This window comes from Mus caroli, unplaced genomic scaffold (genome assembly GCF_978045245.1).
Source record: "Mus caroli unplaced genomic scaffold, Mus_caroli_1 scaffold_4, whole genome shotgun sequence".
Classification (NCBI taxonomy): Eukaryota; Metazoa; Chordata; class Mammalia; order Rodentia; family Muridae; genus Mus; species Mus caroli.
The window spans coordinates 45,624,744-45,636,970 of record NW_028227259.1 but is presented as its reverse complement, the minus strand read 5'-3'; the positions used below and the strand labels follow the sequence as shown (position 1 = coordinate 45,636,970).

Here is a 12,227-nt window from a genome sequence, read left to right as displayed (position 1 = left end):
TAGATTAAAAATTCAGATTTAAAAAAAGAAATTCATGATTCTGAGCCAAGGAGCAGTTCTGAACTAGACACAACAGTTAGTATACTGGTAAATTCACAATACACTACTCTGCTGGCTACTTACTGATTTGTCACCTTGACACAAGCTAGACTCTTGTGACAATAGGGAATCAATTGAGAAAATGCCTCTATAAATTTGCTGATTGATGGATTGATGGATTGGGTGGACCCAGCCCATTATTGATGGTGTCATCCTTGGGCAAGCTGAGCAAGCCATGAGAAGCAAGCAAGCGAGCAAGCAGTGCTATTCCAAGGTCTCTGCTTCTGATCCAGGCGCCCAGGTTCTTGTCTTGAGTTCCTGCCTTGACTCCCCTTGTGATGTACTAAAGTTCTAAGATAAAATAAGCCCTTTCCTCCCTCCCCAAGTTGTTTGACTATGATATTTTATCATAGCAATAGAAACTTTAGCTAAAACGTAGACAACTAACACCTCTCTTTCCTCAAGGGGATTCAATTACAAGACTTTCACCACTAATAAAACAGACAAGTGACAGAAAAATTACACGTATGAAGTAAGAATGTTAATGAAATTTCTTCATTTCAGTTAGTTTATATATAAGTGCTAATTTTCCATAAGCAGTCAAACCAATATGTGTATGAAATCAAAGCTATAAAATGCTACCTACCCTTGAGAGGATCGTGCTCTGCTCTCATGATATCAATAAGGGAATTTTCCAGAGAGTGCATATTCAAGCTATCATACATTCTACTTCGATCCTGGAAGACAGAAAAAGAAAAGATATAAGATCTATGTAATTTTAAAGAAAGTTAAAAACATTATATAATATAATCTTTCTCACATAAAACGGAACAATTTATTAATACATTATCATTTAACTTGTATCCCAAGAAAATACTGATACTTAAAACACATTCACCTCTAAAATATATAAAAATTAATGTAATTTCATTGGCAGTATTAACTGAATGCAGTGAAATAATCTCTGATCATTTTTACAAATATTATGCACAAAAACACTTTTTCAGTTGCTTCACATTTTTCTCATGTTTAGGAAGGCAGATAAAATTTTGCACTTGGAAAATAATTATCTTGGAGAAGAATTTAACAATTGCACCACACTTTAAACATCTATCAGATACTTAGAAGTGACTTAGTCATCTAAATTGTAAAACAATGAATGCATAAACAGCCTATACACTAAACTCTGTAAGACAGTAGTATCAGAAAAAAGGATGAATGTCTAGTGTGTTTACACTCAACTCTCACTCTCCAACGTGCTTCCACAGTTTACAAGTTTCCCTCTCCCAGCTCCACTGCAGAAGGCAGGCAGGCAAAAGGAAGGAGAGGAAAGGTGCTCACATTCCCACATCCCCAACCGAGAATTGCCTTCTGTACTGTCAGTAGCCTTGTTTGCTCAAAGCACAATCCCCTTGTTTGCTTGAAAGCACTGAGTTCTTTGGTGCTATATATTTAATTATATATATACTCAATGAATATGCAATGAAATATATGGGAAACTAGCTAAACATGCTAAGGCCCATAGCCTCCAAAGAGTCTGGAAGTCTTTTCCCAACTGTATGTTATATACTTAAATGCACAAATTCATGTACACATGGGGGAAGCAGGATAGATCACCCTAAACTCTCAAAATTGATCCAGCACTGATTAACCTGGATCCACATTCAAGTGACACTAGGAGTCTCTAGGATTTTATGTACCCATAGGTAATTTACATATATTATTTTCTTTTAAAAAGTTTATAGCTTTCATCATTTTCCATAGGGACCAACAAACATTCAGAACTAGGTCTTTAGAGAGCTAAAGAGAAACATAAGGTTTGTTTATTTATTCCCCTTTGATGTTTAACTAGGGTTGTATGCTTTTTAAAGCTAGGGAGCCAGAATCAGCACTGCAGACTAAACAAGGTGCTATCAAGGAATTAGGAAGGGTGAGTAGTAACACTGAATGATGCAAAGACGCTCGAGAGGAGGCTCATGTTCTAACTTTATCACCAAGCACCACCCAATGAGTGAGCTTTAACTGAAAGATCCTCAACACACAACATACCCATCTACAGCACTCTTCACTACAACAAGTGAACGTGGTAAGGGGGGCGAAGCAAAGAGAGGCAATGAAATATAGCAGTGCTATCCAAAACTGAACATGCATCAGAACTCGATGAAAGGCAGGTTAGTACACACTGCTGCACCTTTCCTGGGTCTTTTTCAGCAGTTCTTAGGTAACAGTGAAGCTACTGGCCAGACATTATAAACAGCATTAAGCTTTATGATCCTCTACACCACAGAACCTCTTTCTACTCTGTCTCCATCTTCTAGAAAATAACCGTGTCAGAGTAAATGGTGCCTATAGGCCACTTAAAATTGTAGAAAAAAAGCAAAAGTACTGTAACAATAAATGACATAAAGTGGAAGAAAGAAGAAGAAGATGACCTTTGTGCAAACAAGACCAACACAGTTACTAATGTCTTCATTTCCACTGACTCTGATTCTACTCTACAGTGTGTACAAGGAATGTGTTTGTGTTTCCGGATCCTACCACTAAACTTCTAAAGTAATTAAAGCTGGGTTCCTTCTAATCACACATCTAGCTCTCAAATGTCTGTTAAATACTTTTTTATCTCTGCCATAAAATCTCTATAAAATATGTAAGTTGAGCTGTTTGAGTGGCAAGACTACTATTAAAGTGGTAATTATAAAGGACTAAATCCAACCCTCTCCTGAACCTGCTAATTGATTAAACTGGGGCAAGTATCAAATACCAAGACAGCTTTGCTAGCAAATGAATTTCTAGCTACTGAATGGATCCATGTTATAGTTGAGAACTATTTTTTTCAAGAGACAGTTTAAAACAAATCACATTTAATGATGAACATTCAGCTATAAAACAAAGATGCGCCCTTCTAAGATAAGGATACTAAGTAAAAGATTTATTCAACTAAATTGTCACCAGTTTAAAACTATAAGGAAGACTTGAGGCAATTTAGCAATAAAGGATGCACACAGCAATCCTGACAGACTAACAAACACAGAAAATCATGGCAATGCATCTTATAGTTATCACTGCATGGCTATTTGAAAATCACTAGGACGTTTCAGAACATTAGACTCTGGGGACAAATCCATAAAGCGTCTATTCTACAGTACAAAAGCAACCTGGTAATAAATTAAGTGGAGTTTTACAGAAATAAGGCAATAGAGCCCCATAGTAAGAAGATAAAAATAGAATAACTGAAAAACCTATCATTGCTTCTTAAAGTCTATTGTTTATACTACTATCTTTCTTTACCCATACTCTAGCCACAAGCTTGTATGGGAAAAAGGCAGGCATATTATATTTTAACTTTAAAGTTAAGACAGTAAACACCCTGGGAAAGCACCCACTGCTCAAACACAGTTGGGAAAAAGCATTCTTCTTCACTGTTGGCCATGTGTGAGTTTAAAGCTCTCTGTTTTCTGAAGTTCAGGGTCCCTGCAGCAAGGCCACTGTATCACGACACACTGGCCTTACTCTCCTATCACACACTGATTCTCAGGGGAACTCACAAGAGTCAAGTGACATATTTTCCTAAAACAAGATCTCCAAAATGTGATTTATTTTACATTATATCATTTTGGATGTTTGATTTGTAAAAAATATTTCCAATTAATTCAAGGTAATATCCAGGATGTACAGCAAATATCCAGCACTGAAAACGGCCCAGCAAGCTGTAGACCAATATATATTGATAGGTTTCTCAGGATGTATGTACTGCAGAAGTGACACATATCAACAATAAACAACCTTATTTAAAAGGAAATTGACTCTGATTTAAAACATTTTAAGTATTCACAAATGAACATACTTTCTAAAACATCTCTGAAAATTCTATTTTGAGGAAATTACTAAGTTACAGTTTTAAGCATGATTTCTTACTAAATGGTAAAAGCATTTTCAAATTAATGGATTTTGGGCACATCTACTATAGTTTCAGTTCTCAGGAGATAAAGGCAGGGACACCTCAAAGTTAAGACCAGCTTGAGCTATAAAGTAGCAGCTTACTCTCAAAAACAAAGAGAAAAACAAATAAGAAAGCTTAGCTTGAGAGAAGTCAGTAGAGAGATCTACTAAGGGGACCGGGCAGGTAGCTCAGTTGGTTAGGTGCTTGCCTCACAAACATGAGGTACAACCCCAAAACCCATGCAAAATATGTTATGGTGGGGAGTTCTTGTAATTCCCAAGCTGGGCAGGTAGAGGAAGGAGGGTGCCTGGGGACTCCCTGGCCAGTCATCCTTGCCTAATTGGTCACCAGTTCCAAGGGATGACACCTCTTCATCCTCATGTGCATATGTGCACACACCTTACACACAAGTATACATACACACACTAAAAAAAAAAAATGACAATAATTTTTAAAGTCAGTAATGGACATAATTTACATGTGCTTTAAAAATATTTTAAATTTGAAGTTTTCCCATAAAAATATTAAAAACAAAAAATCAATCCATAAAATTTTACTTGAAACAAATGACATAAATTAACCTTTGAAAATATTTCTTCCATTCAATTACATATTCAAATCTTGTTGTAGGTCATGGCTGAAGCATCCTTAATTAAGATATTAGGTCTGTAATTTATTTTAGTGTAGACCTGATTCATTTCAGACTAAAGGAAATAAGTTGTTTAAAATAATGTACTTGTTAACAAAAAGTGTATGATCACAAAAATAAAAACCAGTTATGATATTAATGTAATTGATCATTCTAAATATTTTAATCTTTCTGAATACTGAGGAGTTACTTCACATTTATTTTGAGTTACCAGTGTCAGTTTACCTAGCCTCTGTTGTGCTTTATAGAACTCCAAACACCACACACTTTTATGGAAAGATAGAAACAGAACAGAAGTATAATGACTGACTACTTAAAGAAGGCAATAAGGTTATATATATACTTGCATGGTCTGAATTCAAGGCTTTAGTCTCCCAAGCCTGTTATATCATTTGAAAAAACAATACAGTCAGTGTTAGGAGAACTGGGAGACCAGGGAAAAAAAGAAAAGGCCAAACAGATCAGAGGCTGTGTAAGAGTTGGCCTACAAAGGTTTTGCACGGTATAATTCAAGGTCCTTCTTTATAGACGAGGCTATGACCTAGAGATAAAAGCCATAACCAGTGGTAAAGAATACAGGTAAGAAGATGACTCAGGTTTGGATTGCCTTGCCTTCTAATTCACTTCAGTTCGCATCAGTCATCTATTTTCATCCACCACTGAACTCGCCATCACAGCATCACAGCACTGCTGTACAAACACTACTTGCTCAGTAGTTTCCCAGAACGTATATCTTTAAGTGCCAAAACTGGGGGGAGGGAGACCTATCTAAAATCCCAAGTTACAAAGAGGCACAGTTGCTTGGAAGCCTAAGTAGGAAGGCCAGAGTCAGTCCCTCAGTCCCAGAAGTGAGTCTAAAGATGTCCCTTTCACCATCACCTCTGCCTACTCTAGTGGCAAGGGCTCAACTCAATCAACACTTCAAGCCTACCCGCCCACCCCACACTTGTAAAGGCTGCTTGTATGCTGGTACCAGGGCCCACTGCTTTTGTACTTACACTTCATCTCTGAACAATATTTCCTTTCCCACCTTCAAAATAATTACAATCGCTTTTCTCTCTCTACCTAACTTCTTTTCAGCAATCACAGATTTAATCTGAACACTATGACACTGCTACCCAAACACAAGTGAACTGGGACTGAGTGAAAGAGAAGCAGAAGCAGTTGAGTGGCGAGTTTACATTCACAAGACAGCAAGCTGAAAGCCGCAAGATAACCACTATTTTTATGCTGAGATCCTGGCAGGACAACTTTGATAAAGAGGCAGGGCTGGTCTACAGCAGTAGGTATCGACTGATTACTCAAGTTAGCACTAGTCCTCCAGATTGGAAGGCTAGCTATAAAATGTCTTGTTATTAATCTGCCTATACAATCTTGGTAAAAATCAGTTCACGTTGCTACATTACTTGAGGAAGAGCCTCAGCTATGGATTACAAAGCTCCACTCACTTAACTTGCAAATGAAGGTCAGACTTGGGATCTCTAGGAAAAGCCCCTCCCTCATATGTGAGAACTGGGGTTTCTATGCCCTCCTATAGTAATCCCCATCACCTGGGACGGTATACATTCACATTCAGTCTGCAGAAAGACAGATAGCATCCTAAATCACAAAGATACTGAAGACAAGTTGTAGGATAAAAGCAATAATAAAGTATAGAGTAAAAATACTATACTATAAGGCTTTTTTATAAAAGTTAAAAAAAAAAAACTAAATAAAAAAGGAGCTATTCAGAGATATACTGCAAAACAAATGCATCAAACTTCATGACAAACATAGACTGGAAGATTTCTTAAAACATTAAATGTAAAGCTGGATGTTAAATAAACATATGAGGCTGTATTTTAAATGCAGATAATTCTGAAAGAAAGACAGTATCTGTTTAGTTTGAATGATGTTTAAAGTCAGGTGCTCTTGGATACATAATAAACTCATTGTAATAAACACATTTGTTATGATTTCAAAATATGACTACAAATCTTTTAAATTTGAACAGAAACATATTGAAGAGTTTAGATCAAATGATATTGAAAAACTCAAATTGCTTTAATAATCTCCGACATATGCTTAAAAGGCATAAGTGAAACGCAAGTGATCACTCCTACTCATAATGTAAATACTAAACTCCTAGCCGCGATCCTGAGAAACACACACTACTGTGCAGCCTACCTGGTCTATTCTGGATGTTCCGGCTGCAGTGCACCAACTATCTTGGAGTGAATCTGAGCCCCAAGCTGGCAACTGCAAACTAGATCTCACCTTCAATAGCATAGAAGTTTGCATCAGAAATGAACAGTTCTCTTCCCCATCCCACCCAAGAAAAAGAAAAATAGAAATGAAAAACAATCAAACTATCTTAAATTTTTGTTCATCCTCTTAACGGTTTTGAGAAAAACTGAATCTCATTGGCAAGAATCACAAAATATTAACAGTTCTGGAAAAATGATTTCCATTAATATTATTAGGCCATCATCAGTTGGAAAAAAATCACATATACACATATGTCTATATTTATAGTCACTGAACCACTGAGGTAATTTAAATTAGATTCAGAGTCTAATATTTTTGTGCCACAATCACAGCGGTATTAAGAATAATCTAACATGTACACAGCTGACCACAGAAAAACCTATGCACAACTGCAGTTACAATTTTTTTATCTTGGCTATATAATCAGAAAGACAAATTTTGCTTGTCTATTTAGAAATAACTAACAAGCACTTTTAAGGAACTGCCAGTTAAAGGCTTCAATCTGTATGAGAGAAACATAGCTTTTTAAAATGTTCGGAAGCTTATTCCCATTCATTGTGTATTTACAGAGAAATTCTTTGTTTCCTCTGTGTATTTTACCCTCTAATAATTAAATGATATGCTTAAAAATTAGAACGTTAATTTTGTTAATCTTCCTATACAGCTACTGATGCCTCCAACCACCCCACTTCCTATTGTGAAAGATAAACATTAGAAATGAGGATATTTACATACCATTCTTACCTGTAAGGGTAAGAGTGTGTTACTACTGTTGTCTGTCCTGAACACATTATCTTCAATCCAAGACTTTGGAGTCAGTGATGGAGTAGAGCGAGTGAATTTCGGTGGTGCTATAACATTACCCGAAAACGGCTTCTTCAGTGGAGAGATCTGATTCATAGTCCCTGGGATCCCCATGTTTCCGCTCCTGCGGTGATCTCTGCCATGCATTGCTCCCCAGGACATGCTCGCAGTGCCCCAACCGCTGTTCTGATGGTTGCTCCAAGGAGACTGTTTCAGAAGAGGCTGAGGAAAATATATCTATTTAAATTACAGCCCTTAGAGAGTGTATAATTCAAGTTTTAGAACTATGAATTTAATGAGACCATAAAGAAAGAAACGCAAAAGCCAATAGAATATTTCTTAAGGGGCTTCCAAAAAGAAATCTTCCGATCTTGCTATTTGATCTTGTTTACTTCGAATTAGGGAAGTTTTCACCCTCCTATCTACTAAAGCAGTGATGTCTTATGATAGTTACTAAAAATATACTTTGAAGCTGAAGTTAGCCTTGAAAATCCTTAAAGTAACCAATATTCTACTAGTTAAATTAGTATTAGTTAAATGTTCTTAATGACCTCAGCTATGGGAGCAAAATTTTTAGACCTTAGGCTTTCTAAACAGTTTGGGCTACTCTGGAAAAACAAAACAAAACAAAAAACAGTGGTAACATTAAGAATGAATTGAAGATGCCTTTAAGGGACAGGGACACAGTATAGGGAGAAAAACAAACAAACAAACAAACAAACAAACAAAACAAAAAAAACCCAACTTCATTTTCCTGAATTGTTAATTTAACTTTTGAGGTATTTTATTCCAGTTTTCTTTTCTTTTTTTTCACTTAATTATCCTTGAACTGCTAAGCAATTATCTGATGCTACCCATAGGTGGATCCACTGAGATACACAATAAACAACCACAGGCTTTGCTTATTTTTAGTAATCTTAAGGCAAGTCTCTGTTAAGTTCATTGACATTCAAAAGCAAATTATATTCAAATATAGAGTCGATAACACGAAAAGTTAAGTCATCCAAACATGGAAAATTCACAGTACATTTTTTTAAAGGACCTGGGAATTGCTAGTATTTGTACTGTCGATAAACTAAGGCTAAATTTTTCTGGGAATATTTAGACAGTGAAAATATAGATTATGACTTTCTAAAACCCAATAAATATGGTAATCATAAAGTTAAATGTTTCCTTTAAGAAAATTTTAAAACCTTGATATGGATGCTACTACAGGGTTTTAAATGCTAATTTAATCATGCACAAACACAGCCTCCTCCGTCCTCATAGCTGAAAAGCACAGCCCAGGAGCCAAGGCACAATTACCCAGTGCACTAAGGCCTTATTTTGCCTACTAAATGACTCACAGTTCAAAGTTCCTCTCCAGTGACCTAAAATTCCATATGAAAGCCGTGTGACCTCTTACACTCCACCGTAAAACCCATTTCTTTTTGTTTATTGGAGCACACTACAGTTGAATACAAATCACGGCAGTATGTCCTGCTAACGTTCTATTTTGACTTTGGAAATTCAAAATTATTTATCAATTTCAATGGCAAACTTGTAGTTAAAAAGAGAAGAGTCCGACACACAAAAGACAGTTGTTCATATAAACCATGGGAAATAGTGTATTACTTCAAAAGTTGATATTTCCCCATTCTTGGGGCATAAACGACAATCCAACAAATCTGTTAACTTTTACTTGGGTTAATTTCGATAGACTGTTAACTGTGACGTTGGTTAATTTAATCAGCATCCATTCTTGAAAACTTTGGTCAACAGAAAAGTTATGAGAAGAACCAGTTAAGGTCAAATTTTGGTTCCATGGCAATCCCTCATCTTGACATTGGCTTTCGAATGATCACCATAATAAATGCTATCCCCACTAAAGGTCAAGGAAACTCTCAACATCAGCGAACTCAGCGGACACCCAAAATCTGCCTTGGGCAGAGTCCGGGTTGGGGGCAAATAACAGAAAACATCCTGAGTCAGAAAGGGCACAGACTAGCCAAGCGCCTGCTTGCTGTCATTTCATGATACCGCATACCCCCTGATTCCGGTACACACCCATGTCGAGGCATCTAGGAGGAAACACATTAAAACCTAGATTCAAGGGCGCCTTGGGTCTTCAACCCTTCAAGATGTGACCAAACATTAAAAAGAGCAGAAGTCGAGAGCACTCCAGCCCGCGGCCGCCCGCCGCGCGCAGACTGACAGTTCCTCCCCGCTCTGACAGCCCGCGGGTGCGGCTGCAGGTGCCGCCTGGGTTTCCTTAGCCCAGCGCAGGACAAACTCCAGAAGGGAACAACCCCAGTTCTGGTTCCCTCCGTCACCCCGGGGAAGGACCCGGCCCTAGCTACTCACTCTCCGCCCGCCTTCCCGAAAGCGCTGCCCCGACCCCGGGTCCGCCGCCAAGCCCGAGCGCCCGGGGCGTTCGAAGGGGCTGGCCGCTCCTGTGCCCACCGCCGCACGCCGTACCTGGTGGTGGTTGTACGAGTTCCTCTGCTGCAGGAAGGCGGCTGCGGCAGCCTGGTGCTGCTGCTGCAGCTGCGGGCTGACGGGTGACCTCCGGCTCTGCGGCTGCTGCGGCGCCGCCGCCGGCGGCTGCTGTTGAGGTAAATTCATGGCGGGCGGCGCGGGCACCGTGGGAGCAGAGAACGGGCCGCCGAAGCCGCCGCCGCCGCCGCCACCGCCGGCCGGCACGCTGAGCCCCGCGCAGCCGTGCGGCGACACAGGCGAGAAGCTCGGGAAGAAGGCCGGGTTCATGGACGATGGCAGCCCGGGGTAGAAGCCGTTCTCCGAGTCCGGGCTGGGCGGCGGCATGGCGCTCAGAGAGCCGCCCGCGCCGCCGCCGCCGCTGCCCGGGGTGGCAGCCGAGGAGCCCGGGGGCTGTGGTTGCGGCGGCTGCTGGGGCGGCTGCGGCTGCTGGGGTGGCTGCTGCTGGGGCGCCGACGGAGGCTGGGGCGGCGGCGGCGACGCGGTCTGCACCGACCAGGGGGTGCCGAAGCCGGGCAGCGGTGGGGGAGACGCGGAGCCGCCTCCCCCTCCGGGGGGTCCCCCGCCCCCGCCGCCGCCCGGGTGCGGCAGGTCCGGGCTCTGCAGGCTGCTGAAGGCGCTGGTGCCGAGCGCCGCGCCGGGCAGGAGGGTGCTGGGGCTGTTGAGCAGAGGGTGGTTGGGCGACTCCATGGAGCCCGGCGCGGGGTTCACCGGCGGCGTCGAGGGGGGCAAGCCCGCATTGGGGGGCTCGGCGGCGCTGCCCTCGCCCGCGGCCGGGGTCTGGCGAGGGCTTCCCGCGCCTCCGTGGCGGCGCCGCGGAGCTGCGGGCGGCGAGGGCGGGAGCTGCGGGAGCTGGGGCAGGTCGACCGGGCGCTGCCGCGGGGCGAAGTCCTGCGGCGGGAGGTGCTGCGTGTGCGGGAGGCTGAACGGCTGCGAGCGCTGGGCGAGCGGCGCCGACTGCAGGAGCGGCCCGGGCGGTGGTGGCGGCGTTGGCGGCGTTGGGCTGAAGCGGCCGGGGCAGTGGAGCGGCGGCGGCGGCGGCTTCGCGTCCGGAGGGTGGGGACGGTGTGGCGGGCTCAACTCTTTCCTCTTCTGGCTGCTCAGCTGCTGCTGCTGCCGCTTACTGAAGTCCTGCGGGGAGGAGGTGCGGCAGCAGCAGCAGGAGGAGGCGGAGGAGGAGGAGGGGTGGTGCAGACTCGGTTTGAAGTCCTGGGAGGGGAGGAGGTGGGTCACACCCGCGTTCGTGCCGCCGCCGGGGTGGTGGCTGGGGAGCTGCTCTGCAGCCGCCGCCCCCGAGAGCGGCCTCGTCGGCTGCTGTGTCAGCCCGAGCAGTAGCTCATCCTGCACGGCCTGGGGATGCGCCACGAGCGGGGAGGAAGAGGAAGCTGCGGCTGAGCTGGCCGCGCCGCCGCCCGAGGGGATGGCGAAGGGGGAGGCGGCCTCCGAGAAGCCGGTGACAGGCAACGGCGGCGGCGACAGCGGGCCGAAGGGCGTGGCGGGCGGCCCGGCGGCGAAGGGCCGGTAGGCGCTGCCGCCGGGCGAGGATCGTGGGCTGCCACTGCGCAGCAGGGCAGTGTGCAGCACCCCGAACCCGAAGTCCCGCATTTATCAGGCCGGCGGCCGCGGCAGGAGACGCACCCCGTCCCCTGCCCCGCCTAGAAAGCCCCGGGAGCCGTGGCGGCGCGGCCGTGGTGGAAGGATGGGGTCAATGGGAAAGGGACACTGTGACTGAGCCGGGGCACCGACTTGGGCCCCGCCGCCCCTCACGGAGGCCACCGCCGCCTCCCGGAACCGGCTCCGGCACCACCGCCGCTGCCTCGGCCGCCGCCGCCCTCGCCGCTTAAGAACCCCGGAACGTGCGTCAGCAGCCACCTCACAATCGGGCCGCCCCTTGTCGCGCGCCCTGGCACGCGCGAGCGCGCCGCCGCCGCCGCGGGCCTCGCCCCGCCCCGCCCCTCATTAGCATGCGTTGTGGACCCTGCGAGGCAGCGGGCGCGCGCGGCGCGTCCCTCAACCCAGGACCTTGGATGGAGCCCAAGGGAGAAAAATAAAAAGCCGGTGGAAGTTGAGGAG

At 44.1% G+C, this 12,227-nt stretch overlaps 1 protein-coding gene across 10 annotated transcripts in view; it reads right to left on the bottom strand.

Moving 5' to 3' along the window:
- Cpeb2 (cytoplasmic polyadenylation element binding protein 2) overlaps positions 1–12,227 on the bottom strand; it is a 56,753-nt gene extending 44,526 nt beyond the window's left edge. For 2 of the 10 annotated variants that reach the window (XM_021162087.3, XM_029478128.2), the window contains exons 1-4: positions 10,137–12,224; positions 7,611–7,901; positions 6,795–6,884; positions 686–776 (exon numbers count right to left, since the gene is read on the bottom strand). In XM_021162087.3, the coding sequence (XP_021017746.2) occupies positions 686–776; positions 6,795–6,884; positions 7,611–7,901; positions 10,137–11,759 (2,095 nt within the window). In that variant the 5' untranslated portion in view covers positions 11,760–12,224. Of the gene's footprint in view, positions 1–685; positions 777–6,794; positions 6,885–7,610; positions 7,902–10,136 lie in introns of all 10 variants that reach the window. The other 8 variants (XM_021162081.3, XM_021162082.3, XM_021162083.3 and 5 more) reach the window with 5 other exon arrangements.